Source organism: Lissotriton helveticus, chromosome 9 (genome assembly GCF_964261635.1).
Source record: "Lissotriton helveticus chromosome 9, aLisHel1.1, whole genome shotgun sequence".
NCBI lineage: Eukaryota > Metazoa > Chordata > Amphibia > Caudata > Salamandridae > Lissotriton > Lissotriton helveticus.
In genome coordinates this window covers 74,526,942-74,540,166 of record NC_136070.1, presented here as the reverse complement: position 1 = coordinate 74,540,166, position 13,225 = coordinate 74,526,942, and the positions used below count along the sequence as shown (strand labels likewise).

Sequence of the window (13,225 nt, the reverse complement as noted above, 5' to 3'; positions counted from 1 at the left end):
ACTCACTACTCTGCACTCACTACTCTGCACTCACTACTCTGCACTCACTACTCACTACTCTGCACTCACTACTCACTACTCTGCACTCACTACTCACTACTCTGCACTCACTACTCTGCACTCACTACTCTGCACTCACTACTCTGCACTCACTACTCTGCACTCACTACTCACTACTCTGCACTCACTACTCTGCACTCACTACTCACTACTCTGCACTCACTACTCACTACTCACTACTCTGCACTCACTACTCACTACTCTGCACTCACTACTCACTACTCTGCACTCACTACTCACTACTCTGCACTCACTACTTTGCACTCACTACTCACTACTCTGCACTCACTACTCACTACTCTGCACTCACTACTCACTACTCTGCACTCCCTACTCTGCACTCACTACTCACTACTCTGCACTCACTACTCACTACTCACTACCCTGCACTCACTACTCACTACTCACTACTCTGCACTCACTACTCACTACTCTGCACTCACTACTCACTACTCACTACTCTGCACTCACTACTCACTACTCTGCACTCACTACTCACTACTGTGCACTCACTACTCTGCACTCACTACTCACTACTCTGCACTCACTACTCACTACTCACTACTCTGCACTCACTACTCACTACTCACTTCTCTGCACTCACTCACTACTCTGCACTCACTCACTACTCTGCACTCACTACTCACTACTCTGCACTCACTACTCACTACTCTGCACTCACTACTCTGCACTCACTACTCACTACTCTGCACTCACTACTCTGCACTCACTACTCTGCACTCACTACTCTGCACTCACTACTCTGCACACTCACTCTGCACTCACTACTCTGCACACTCACTACTCTGCACTCACTACTCTGCACTCACTACTCACTACTCTGCACTCACTACTCACTACTCTGCACTCACTACACACTACTCTGCACTCACTACTCACTACTCTGCACTCACTACTCACTACTCTGCACTCACTACTCTGCACTCACTACTCTGCACTCACTACTCTGCACTCACTACTCTGCACTCACTACTCACTATTCTGCACTCACTACTCACTACTCTGCACTCACTACTCTGCACTCACTACTCACTACTCTGCACTCACTACTCACTACTCTGCACTCACTACACACTACTCACTACTCTGTACTCACTACACACTACTCACTACTCAGCACTCACTACTCACTACTCTGCACTCACTACTATGCACTCACTACTCTGCACTCACTACTCACTACTCTGCACTCACTACTCACTACTCTGCACTCACTACACACTACTCTGCACTCACTACTCACTACTCTGCACTCACTACTCACTACTCTGCACTCACTACTCACTACTCTGCACTCACTACTCTGCACTCACTACTCTGCACTCACTACTCTGCACTTACTACTCACTATTCTGCACTCACTACTCACTACTCTGCACTCACTACTCTGCACTCACTACTCACTACTCTGCACTCACTACACACTACTCACTACTCTGCACTCACTACACACTACTCACTACTCTGCACTCACTACTCTGCACTCACTACTCACTACTCTGCACTCACTACACACTACTCACTACTCTGCACTCACTACACACTACTCACTACTCTGCACTCACTACACACTACTCACTACTCGGCACTCACTACTCACTACTCTGCACTCACTACTCTGCACTCACTACTATGCACTCACTACTCTGCACTCACTACTCACTACTCTGCACTCACTACTCACTACTCTGCACTCACTACTCACTACTCTGCACTCACTACTCACGACTCTGCACTCACTACTCTGCACTCACTACTATGCACTCACTACTCTGCACTCACTACTCACTACTCTGCACTCACTACTCACGACTCTGCACTCACTACTCTGCACTCACTACTATGCACTCACTACTCTGCACTCACTACTCTGCACTCACTACTCTGCACTCACTACTCTGCACTCACTACTCTGCACTCACTACTCTGCACTCACTACTCTGCACTCACTACTTTGCACTCACTACTCACTACTCTGCACTCCCTACTCTGCACTCACTACTCTGCACTCACTATTCTGCACTCACTACTCACTACTCTGCACTCACTACTCACTACTCTGCACTCACTACTCTGCACTCACTACTCTGCACTCACTACTCTGCACTCACTACTCACTACTCTGCACTCATTACTCACTACTCTGCACTCACTATTCTGCACTCACTACTCTGCACTCACTACTCACTACTCACTACTCTGCACTTACTACTCACTACTCTGCACTCACTACTCACTACTCACTACTCTGCACTCACTACTCTGCACTCACTACTCACTACTCTGCACTCTGCACACTCTCTCTGCACACTCTCTCTACACACTCTCTCTGCACACTCACTACTCTGCACAATCACTACTCTGCACACTCACTCTGCACTCTGCAAACTCACTCTGCACTCACACTCTGCACTCACACTCTGCACTCATGGAATCTTCCACCACACTTTCTAAAACTCTATAGTCCGAAGCATAATAGGCACAGGACCAAAAGCAGGGTAGACATTTGCTTAAAATAATCTTATTGTATTTATGAGAAGCAAAAGCGAGACTGTGAAATGTGCTGAATATCAGTTTGTTACGAATCAACAGAGTGGAGTTAGAGAACCAAGAAATAGTAATTTAGAATCCGGGTTAGAAGGAGTAGTAATCACAAGCTGAGCATCAACCGGCGCGAAACAGCGTGGTGGGCACGCACGAGACGCAGCGTGGGCGTGCACATCAGCTGAAGATCGCCGGAGAAGACACCGAGTCTGCCTGCTGCCATGACTGACCCGCTGCGGAGGGAAAGAGCCCGGTGAGTGGAGGTAGAGGGGGGGCGGCAGAAAGGGAGTGGGCAGAGAGGGAGGGTGGGTGAGTGTGTGTGTGTGTGTGTGTGTGTGTGCGTGCGTGTGCGTGCGTGTGTCTGTCTGTCTATGTGTGTCTTTCCGTGGCTGCCTGCCTGCCTGGGTGTGTGCGCGTCCACAGACCCTGGTCGGCTCGTGCACCGCTCTGTACTCCCTTGCGAGCTTACTCGGTGACAATAGTTCTCGTTGCCGAGACCTAAAAATACAACAAGCATTTACAATGCAATGGTTTTGCCTTTGTTAAAGTTTGAGCTATTGGCATTGCTCTTGACAATATTTTTATTTATGTTTTTTTAACATAAATAAATAGCATTGTCATTTACAATGCCACTAGCTTGATCTCTCGCAAATGACACACACAAACACCCACAGAGAGCCCCCCCAATACACACTCAGAGGCCTCCCCACACACACCCACACAGAGCCCCCCACACACACACCCACACACTGCAAGCCCCCAACACACTGCAAGCCCCCCAACACACTGCAAGCCCTCACACACTGCGAGCCCCCCCACACACTGCGAGCCCCCCAACACACTGCAAGCCCCCCCACACACTGCAAGCCCCCCACACACACTGCAAGCCCCCCCACACACTGCGAGCCCCCCCCAACACACTGCAAGCCCCCACACACACTGCAAGCCCCCACACACACTGCAAGCCCCCACACACACTGCAAGCCCCCACACACACTGCAAGCCCCCACACACACTGCAAGCCCCCCCCATGTCCCCCTCCAAAACTGGCTTCTAGGAAACACCCCCGGGCCTGCAGGAGAGCGAGCCAGAGTTTATTTATTCAGTCAGCTCGACAGGACTGAGAGCCCAGAAAAACAAGCCTCTGCCTCGCATTTGGAGAATCAGTCGCTTCTCCGGCCCTGCAATACAGCCTTAACTTTACTGCCGAAAAGAAGTACTTTCGGTTTGCAACTGCAAGTCAAAAGAGAATGGTCATCACAGCTTCTGGCGGGTTCCCATGAAATCGGAGAAGATGCAGCCATCTATCTCTCAAATTTCCACAGAGAGCAGCGTTTTCTTCAGAAGGCCCTCGAGTTAGAGAGAGTTCTGGTCCTTTTGAATACATTTTGTAAACATAATTCATGCAAAACAGACCTTCAATGCAGCAACAGAGAGGAGTTTTCCATTGAAGGCCTTAATTAAAACAGTTCCTGGCATCCAACTAGTCCCAGAAAACATGCATACAGATATACCCACAATTTTAAGTTAGAAAACCCTCTGCTTCACAGCACACTTCGGTGGCAGTTAAAGAAGAATTCTAATATGCATACCTGCCCACCCAGAGCAGATTTTCACTGTGTGCAAGAAGGCACAGGGCCTAAAGTCAGCCAGGGCCTGAAGACCTATATAGGGACACGGAGGGTACGAGCAGTGGCCCCATGGAAAGGGGCGGGGCTTTGTGACCCACTGGAAAGACAACCACTCCCATCCTTCCCAAAAACCCCAACTCCTTTGTCTCTGGATATTTTTTTGAAATCGTGTACACTGCAGATTATCACTGTAGAGCCTCCACAGCTGACTTGGAAACTCAGTTGGTGCACAGGGTTTCCTAGTGCCCCGCGTGTTATCGGCACTTCACCGGGTGACATGTCTTGTGCATTTTTGTTTCACAGTGCTAGCCCCATCCCAGCGCTCACTGACACGCTATCGTCAACCCAAAGAGTACAGACAGAAAGTATGACACACTGCCGGGGGGGGGAGGGGCCGCGATTGAAGCGAGGGGAATGGGGCGTCTCAGTCGGGGGGGGAGCCTCGGAGATCAGCTGAGAGCCCCCCGCTGCAATTTGCAATGTCAAACATTGTTTTTTTAAAGCCTCGCATCCGATGAACTGTGTTTAAACGCCGCCCTTTTTTACGTAAAAACCCCCCACATATGAAGCAATCACTAGCGACGTAGGCACGTGACTGATTAAAAAACACACTGTCGAGAAAAACGCACTATTTACAGGAAAACACTCAGCACTGCACTTTCCGTTTCGTTTCTGAACCTGCCGTTAAAGGGTGCCAGGGGCCCCTCGGCTGCCCGACGGAGACCACACAGGATGGGAGGGCACGGAGGATGTCCACTTGCATGCCCCACCGCCCCCGCCTGCTCGAGAACAGAACACCCCCCAAATGTATAAAGGAAGGGCCATCCAAACCAGGAGAGCGGGAGGGGGGAGAGCGGGAGGGGGGACGGCGGCGGGAGGAGGGACACGGACAACCTGAAAACTCACCGGACTGCTCCCAGGAGGCGGCGGGGGCGCTTGCGGTGTCCTTCCTCTGCCGGGGCCTGGGCTCTCTTCTCGGGTGCCGCGGGCGGGGCTCTCCTGCACCGGGGCCTCGCTGGCAGCCGCACTCCTTTCTCCTGGCATAGAAAGACCGGCGCCGACTTCCGGCTTGCCTGCGGCCCGGCCGGACCAGATTCGGGGGCGTTCCCGGCTTTCGGCTGACGTCGCGTGACGTCGGCAAAAGCCAAAGAATCGCGGGAACGCCCCCGAATCTGGTCCGGCATTGACGGACAGGCCCCTCGTCCAATGGCTAGGCTCCATTTATGGAGCCAGCCAATAAATGACGAGGGCCGACCCAAACCCCACTACAGTTCTCATCAGGTTTTCGCCTGCGCGAAAAAGATGCGCAGAGCGCATCTTTTCGCCAGGCAAAACCTAAAAAGCAGGGGCGGTTTACGATGTCAGTGGGACTGCCAATGACATGCCGTCGGTGGCAGTCCCACCGACAGACAGCACTTCGGTCCAATCGCCACATTACGATGCAGGCGGGCGGACTATTGTCGGACGGGGCAGACCACCGCTTCCAACAGGATTTACTGATTCCGACCGGGCGGTGGTCGGAATCGTAATACCGAATGGAGGCGGTGCTGAGGAAGGCACGGCTGTCGGAATTACGATGTCCCTTTCCGACAGTTTTTGCATGCCGGTCCGACCACCATGTTAAGGCTGTCGGAAACAGACTTTGGGTGCTCCAAACAGGGCCCTGTGCCCTGTGGGCCAGTGCAAAGTGGCCCTCGGGGCACATGTAGTGCCCCTACACACATCCATGCACCGCGTGCCAGACATGTAATGGTGCATGGATGCACAGAAAGTGCATGTTAATACTGCAGCTTGTGCTGCGGCCCTTTTCCTGGGCCGCAGCAGAAGCGGCAGAGTTAAAATCCACTTTCTGACAGCCAGCACAGGGGTCCTATCGTAATTGAGAGGCCGGATCGACGTCTGCTTGTCGGGCGGTCTCCTGACCGCCGTGATAGCAGGCGGCAGCCCGACCACCCGATATCGTTATCAGGGCCTTAGAAAGTGAAACTGTTAAATATATTTTCATCATTTTACATTTATTTCTTTAACATCTCTATTGCTGTCTTTGTAGGGCATTGACAAACCTGAGGTACCCCCACCAATTTATTAAGAGAGAAAGCGGGTGATGCGAAAAGAAAGGACATTTTAAACAAAGCAAACGAGGCCCTACTACTGAAAACTAAATCAATAAGGGAAAAAATACAACGACAAAAACTTCATACCTTTACGATAACGTTTTTTCATTCAATAATTTCACCAAGAGCAGGTAATGATAGGCTGGTAGGTGCAAGCAAATGCAGCTTACTGTGCCTGCCTGAAGGCTGCAGGATGAGAACCCAGTTAGGTTTCCTAAAATTTTAATCTATAGCGAATATCAGAACCTCCTCAAAACAGAGGCTGCTGAAGAGGGTCTGTCTAGGTACATTAAACTTTGGCTGACTGGTGGATATGGATCAATTTTGCAATGATAATGGGTTTCTCTCTGCAGAGTGATCTTTGATTGTATAGCTAATTCCCCTAATAATAATAATGATAATAGTAACAAAAAAAGGCCTCTGAAAACGATGCATGGGTGCACACAGTGGGAACCTGAAGTAACTTGCTTACCTGGTGTCCGTTCGCGGAGCACCGTCGCTTTCTGCCAGGTCTTCGTGACTGCGGACAGAGGGAAAAGTGAGTCGAGTTAGAGTGAGAGAGATATTAAACCTTCACACCCTAAGCTTGGCACGGATGAACATTTCTTAACCCCTTCGCTGCTCGGGGTATTTCCCCGCTGTGCTGGGGGGCGGGGGGCGCGTACAGCGCACCCATGCTCATGACGAGGTCAGCTCGTCATGAGCCACGGCGCTCCGGTGCTCATGACGAGCTGAGCTCGTCATGACCGCGCCCGTTCCAATGGAACGTTCAGCACAGCAGGGGAATCAGCCCAGCGTGCGAGCGTTCCGCGGGACGGGCGCGGTCATGACGAGCTCACCGGAGCGCCGTCGCTCATGACGAGCTGAGCTCGTCATGAGCATGCAAGGAGTTAAAATGTTTGTAGAGCATGTGGTCTAACAGTGGCATGTGCACTGAAAAGAACAACATTGTAATTGCTGCTTCCCAGCATTTTTCCAAAATGTGTGCTCTTGTGCAGATTACCTTATCTCCCTGTATCTCAGGTTCCACCAACTGGCAAAAGTGGCAGTGCTTAGAAATTAATTGGTCCCGGTATTAAACCCTAGGCAAAATTAAGAACATCTCTGCACTGTGTTGAGTAACCACAGGTCTAGGTCAGATCGCCACAGAAATAGTAAATATGCAAATATGGTGATGACTTTGTACCATACCCACTGAAATATGTTTTTTACTTTCAGTTCTTTTATTTTAAAGAGCTTCTGTCTGTCCAGACGATTATTTTTTATCCGAAAAACATGAATATGTAATATACATACATAGAGAGCAGAGGTTAATTTGCAAAAGAATGAGTACTAGTGCCTAAAGCTCTGCTTAGAAGCCCGGGGCTTCTAAGCAGAGCTTTAGGCACTAGTAGGCACTGGCTATTAACCCCTTGCATGCTGCCGTGATTCTGCGCCTGTGCGGCAAAATCGCGAGTGGGCGGGTTCATGACGGCCCCCAGCCGTCATCAGCACACGAGCGCCGTAGTGCATGACAGATGGAGGCCGTAATCAGCATGCAAGGGGTTAAGTGTCAGTGCACCAAATGCCAAGGCTACCTAGTCTGGAACCCACCTCAGGCCTCTTTGACTCACTACCATACCCTTACTGCCCAATTATTTCTTTCTTTTTTTTTTTTTTTTTCAAAAAACCTTTATTCAGGTATTATACAACTCACACAGCCAGAAGCCTACAACCCGGAAGGGCCGGCAGCAAACAAGGGCGGAGAAGTCAAGCCATAGGACGGATCAAACACCGCCAGTGAGCCGACAACCCGGGGGTCCGGCGGCATGCAGGAAAATAACTTTCAAACAACTTCAAGTCCCATGCCGTGTCGGAGCCCTTACCCAGCCCTGTCTCAAAAGAATGAGGGCAGTCTGTTTGTCATAGAACAACGTTACGGGCGCTAAGCTATGAGGTAGATCCGCTAAGTCCCTTCCCGCTAAACATTGTGTGAACTTTACCCAACAAACCCCCCCCGTAACTTACTAACTGCCCGCTAGCACATACCGTTTACCTCAAAAAAGAAAATATGCTGTGACCCAGTCCCACCCATCATTGTAATAAGTCCCCCCACTCTCCTGTCCCACCCCCACCCATCACGACCAATATAGCTGGATCATCCATACAACCCTCCACGTCCACATACCCCCAAGAGTGAATGTGCGAAGGGAGGCTCGTAACCCTCAAACCTCCCCCAGAGACCCAGGATAAGTGAGGCCAGGTACCTCCCCCACCCCAGGTGATGCCCTCTGCGTCAGTGAGTGCCTAATCGGTCTGTCCGACTAACTCTTCTAGTGGTTTCTGACCATCGTCCACCCCACCCTGTTCCGCTACCGCCCCATCCTTGGAGTGTAAATATGTTTGGTACAGGCCCCAAAAGTTTTTAGGTCTATTCCTAGGTGGAAGGAGCTCACTATAAATTTGCGATTGCGTGCTACAGTAAAGCATGTCCCTGGCCCATCTGCGTGTGGTCGGCAGAGGGCCTCTCATCCAGCATATGGCGACAACTCGTCGAGCCAGCAGCAGGCCCATATCCGCAAGGCGGCGTATTGCTAAAGGGAGTGTCTTGGAATATCCCAGCAATGCCAGCGCTGGGTTAGCCGGGAGTTCCGTCTCCAGTATCAGGCTCAGTTCCGAAAAAACTTCTTTCCAAAATGTATTGACACCGGGGCAGCCCCATGCCATATTCATGAAGCCCGCCACTGAGGCATGGCAACGCTCACATTCGGCCGATTGTCGAAGGCCGTATCTATGTAGACATTCTGGAGTATAATACACTCTTTGCAAATATTTGAAATGTATCAGCCTGTGTCTGCCGTTAAGCGACAGTTTCCTCGTATTTTGACAGCAGTATTTCCACATGGCATCATCAATCTGCATTTGCAGATCGCACTGCCACGCCAGTCTGGCTTTCGAGAGTGGCTGTTGCGCCCCATGTTGCGCTCCCATTTTAAATAAATGCGTAATCAATTTGCGCGACGAGGATGTTTTAATCACATACGTAAGTTCTGGGATTTCCGGGGGTTCTAGCAGGTCGGGACCCAAAAGTTCCAGTAACGCTATGCGGACTCTGTGGAATTGGAAGCGCAGTAATAGCGTAGTTGTCGTCTCAACGGACACGACCTGTTCCCAGGTCTTAACCACTCCGTCTTTGAAGAGGTCACCCAGCTTCACTATACCCAATTGGTGTAAAGCACGCGTGATCCCCTTTTCGCACAGTGGATCAAGCCACATCGCCCATTCTATCGGGACCAGCGGAGAGTACAGTAGCTCGCCTCCCCGCTCCTTCAACAACACGTGCCATGCATGGTTAGTAGACTTAATCGAGTCCAGTAAACCTATACTGCGGTCAGCAGGTTGAAACACCGTGGCCGGGGGGGCAATGGGTTCGTGAACAGACGTTCCAGAATGACATGTGGAGTATTGCGGTCCCCGTGTATCCAAGTGTGCAGGTGAGCCGCCTGGGCGACCCGGTAGTAACGCTCCATATCCGGTGCGCCCAACCCACCCAATTCACATGGGAGCATAAGGACTCTCCACTGCACTCTGGGTTGTTTACCACCCCAAGCACGCCGGATGAGAGCCTGCGTCAAAGTTGCAAAGAAGGCTTTGGATAGGCCCACCGGGATGTTATTGAACAAAAACAGAAATCTGGGCAACACGACCATCTTCATAATGGCGATACGGCCCAAGAGGGACAGAGGGAGCTTACACCACTTATCTATGTCCTCCACTAATTTAGTGTATGCAACGCCATAATTTTCATGCACCAAAACTTCGGGATCTGGGTGGAGCTGGATTCCCAGGTATCTAACCAGTTCCGTGGTCCTCTGCAGTGGATATTCCATGTCAAATTGCCGTGTTACGGGTGTTAGGGGGAACGCCACTGATTTATTCCAGTTCACTTTCAATCCAGAAAGAGCTCCGAACCGAACCACCTCCCTCAATACTGAAGAAAGGTTAGCCTCCGAGTCACGGACATACAACAAGGTGTCATCCGCGTAAGTAGAAATACAGATCTTGTATGTGGGGAAGCTAATACCTTCATTCCGATGGTATTCTCGGAGCGCGCATGCCAGTGGCTCCACCATTAGAGCATACAGCAGAGGCGAGAGAGGGCAGCCCTGCCCGGTGCCTCTGCCTATATCAAAGGCGTCTGTGACCAGGTCACCCATACGCAATCTGGCTCTGGGTTTGTAATACAGGGCACCTATCATCTGTAGGAACGGTTCTCCTAGCCCCAGCTTTAGTAGTACTCTGATCATGAATGGCCATTCTACCGAGTCTAAAGCTTTCTCCATGTCTAGGAAAACCGCTAGCACCTTGTTCCCCTGTCGCACGTGTTGCTTGGTCCCCAATACAGTGCGGATATTATATGTGAGGTTCCTGCTGGGAATAAATCCAGCCTGCTCCGGAGCAACCAACTCAGGCGCCAATAGAGCTAGGCGTGTAGCCAATACCTTAGCGTACAATTTGGCATCAACGTTTATTAGGGATAGGGGCCTGTAGGAGCCACATTCATTAGGGGGCTTCCCAGGCTTCAGAAGCGTAACGAGTAGGGCCTCCCTCATAGAGCCCGGCATACTTCCCTCTTCGCATATATCATCAAAGAGTGTGGACAGAAGCGGCACCAGCTTGTCCTTGAAAGCCTTATAGAAGCCTACTGTTAATCCGTCTGCTACCGGACCGCATCCCCTCCAATGCATCAGAAATCTCTTCCCTCTGAATGGGCATCATAAGGAATTCCCTCTGGGAATTTGATAGAAGGGGCATTTTAATGTAGCTTAAATAATCGTCTATTTCCTCTTCAACCTGGGAGGATCGGGATTTATAAAGGCCAGAATAGAAAGTCCGGAATTCCTCAATTATTTCCGAGTCGTTCGTAAGGACCCTCCCCGATTCCGCTACCAGTTCACCTACCCCCTGTTGGCGACGTTCATTACGTAGAAGACGGGCTAGGAGGGAGCCAGGTCGCTCCCCCTCGCCATAGGAGCGGGCTGTGGCATATTTGCCCATGGGCTGTACCTCCCTGTCAGCCTCCTCATTGTATTCCGTAATTAGAAGTTTAATCTGCGGAGCGGTGTCTGCATCGGGCTTATTTCGCTGTCGTGCCTCAAGGTCCGACAGTTGGGACTCCAAGTGTTGTAACCGCCGTCTGATGGACTTAAGGACGCCGGAATGTTTGGACATGGCTATCCCACGAATGAATACCTTAAATGCTTCCCACACTGTTTGAAAACTATCAACGGACCCAACATTGGTCTCAAAGAAGTTATCGATTTCCTCTGCCAGCTCCCCCCTGAAAACCTCATCCAGCAATGCATACGGGGGGAAACGCCACGTAAATGGCGGGATCCTCCGTAGAGGAGTTTCCAGAGTCAGGAGCAACGGGGAGTGGTCTGAGAGAGTAGGCGGTAGTATTATGCATTCCTTAACACTGTGAGCGAGCGCCTGTGATGCCAGCCAATAGTCTTTCCTGGTATGGATGTCATGGTAGGCCGAGTAGTGCGTGTACCCGCCTCTAAGGGGGTGTCGGCTTCTCCAGACGTCCACTAGATCTAATTTAACAAGTTCCACCTGCATCGACTGGGCGGCCGCCGACGGACGTCGGGGTGGCCCCGCTGACCTATCCAATTCCGGGTCAAACACCAAGTTGAGGTCACCCCCCAAAGCATTCTGGAGTAATCGTGAGTCCTGCAATGCTGGGCCAGCATGTCATAAAAGTCAGGGGAGTCATAATTAGGACCATAGACATTTACCACCAGGATGTCATGCCCCTTACCAGCACATCTGGCAATTAAATAGCGACTTTCTGGATCCTGCTCGAGCGCCGTTAGTTTCAGTTTGGATTGTGGATTAACCCAGGTGATCACCCCCCTTGAGTGTGTTGTGAACCCTGCCGCCACACTGCAACCCTCTAACCCTTTAGCTGAGAGCATTTTGCCAGTGAGAGGGAGGTGTGTCTCCTGTAGTAGTGCTAGGTCTATGTGCTGTCTGCGTAGATAATTAAAGACCTTTCTAAGGTTCCGATAGTCGTTTAGGCCCCTCACCATCCAAGTCAGGGTTCTTAGGACTTCAGTGGGGGTGTCTGCCAAAAGTGTTATTGACTCAGTCATACTCGAAATATTGGCTTGTATACCTCAAAGCGATTAGAAAAGCGATTAGCGGGAGCATTGGAAGGGGACATAGTGAGGAGCCGTGGGCAGATTGGCAATTTGGGCAAGAAGGACTATTTGGAGCGGATGTACCCATACAGAACCATGTAAAACATAAGACCAGGGCTATCCCTGCTAGCAGGCAGAAAAGTTAACAGTGCGACAACAATATTCCCAGAACTTCCACCCCCCTCCCACAGCAGACCCACCCCAACATGGCCTTGCCGGTCCCCATCTCACCCAACCCACCCCGATGCAAAAACATGAAACAAGTTGTCTACAACTCCCACAGAGCGATGCGCACGGGGGCCAAGTTCGCCAGACAGTGTCAGCATCTAGATAACCTCCGTTAGTGAAGTCTAGGCCCCCCCCGCCACACACCACCGTAGTAATAAACAGAGCAGTACCATATATCGCATTGTTAAGCTCCAGGAGACATCCCAGAGGTGGTAACAAACCCCAGTCCCAAGGACGAGAAAGGAGGGTGCACAACTGTATAACTCTACCCAGCTAACTATCTAAAGCTAGTACCAATCAGCAGGTGCATCCCCCCAGAAACCCGGCCTCCACTTATCTGCAGTAGAACAGTCTGTAAGTAGGGCGAGTTTTATAGTCCACTCCATCTCCTCGGATCGACATTGGCTCACAGTAGGGACCAGTGTCCGCCACCACCTGACCT

At 50.9% G+C, this 13,225-nt stretch overlaps 1 protein-coding gene across 1 annotated transcript in view; it reads right to left on the bottom strand.

The window, feature by feature from the left end:
* Window positions 1–13,225, bottom strand: part of LOC144780943 (stAR-related lipid transfer protein 9-like) — a 540,925-nt gene that overhangs the window by 94,391 nt on the left and 433,309 nt on the right. Inside the window, exon 21 of the mRNA XM_078659512.1 lies at window positions 6,843–6,890. Within this exon, the coding sequence (XP_078515638.1) occupies window positions 6,843–6,890 (48 nt within the window). The remainder of the gene's footprint in view (window positions 1–6,842; window positions 6,891–13,225) is intronic.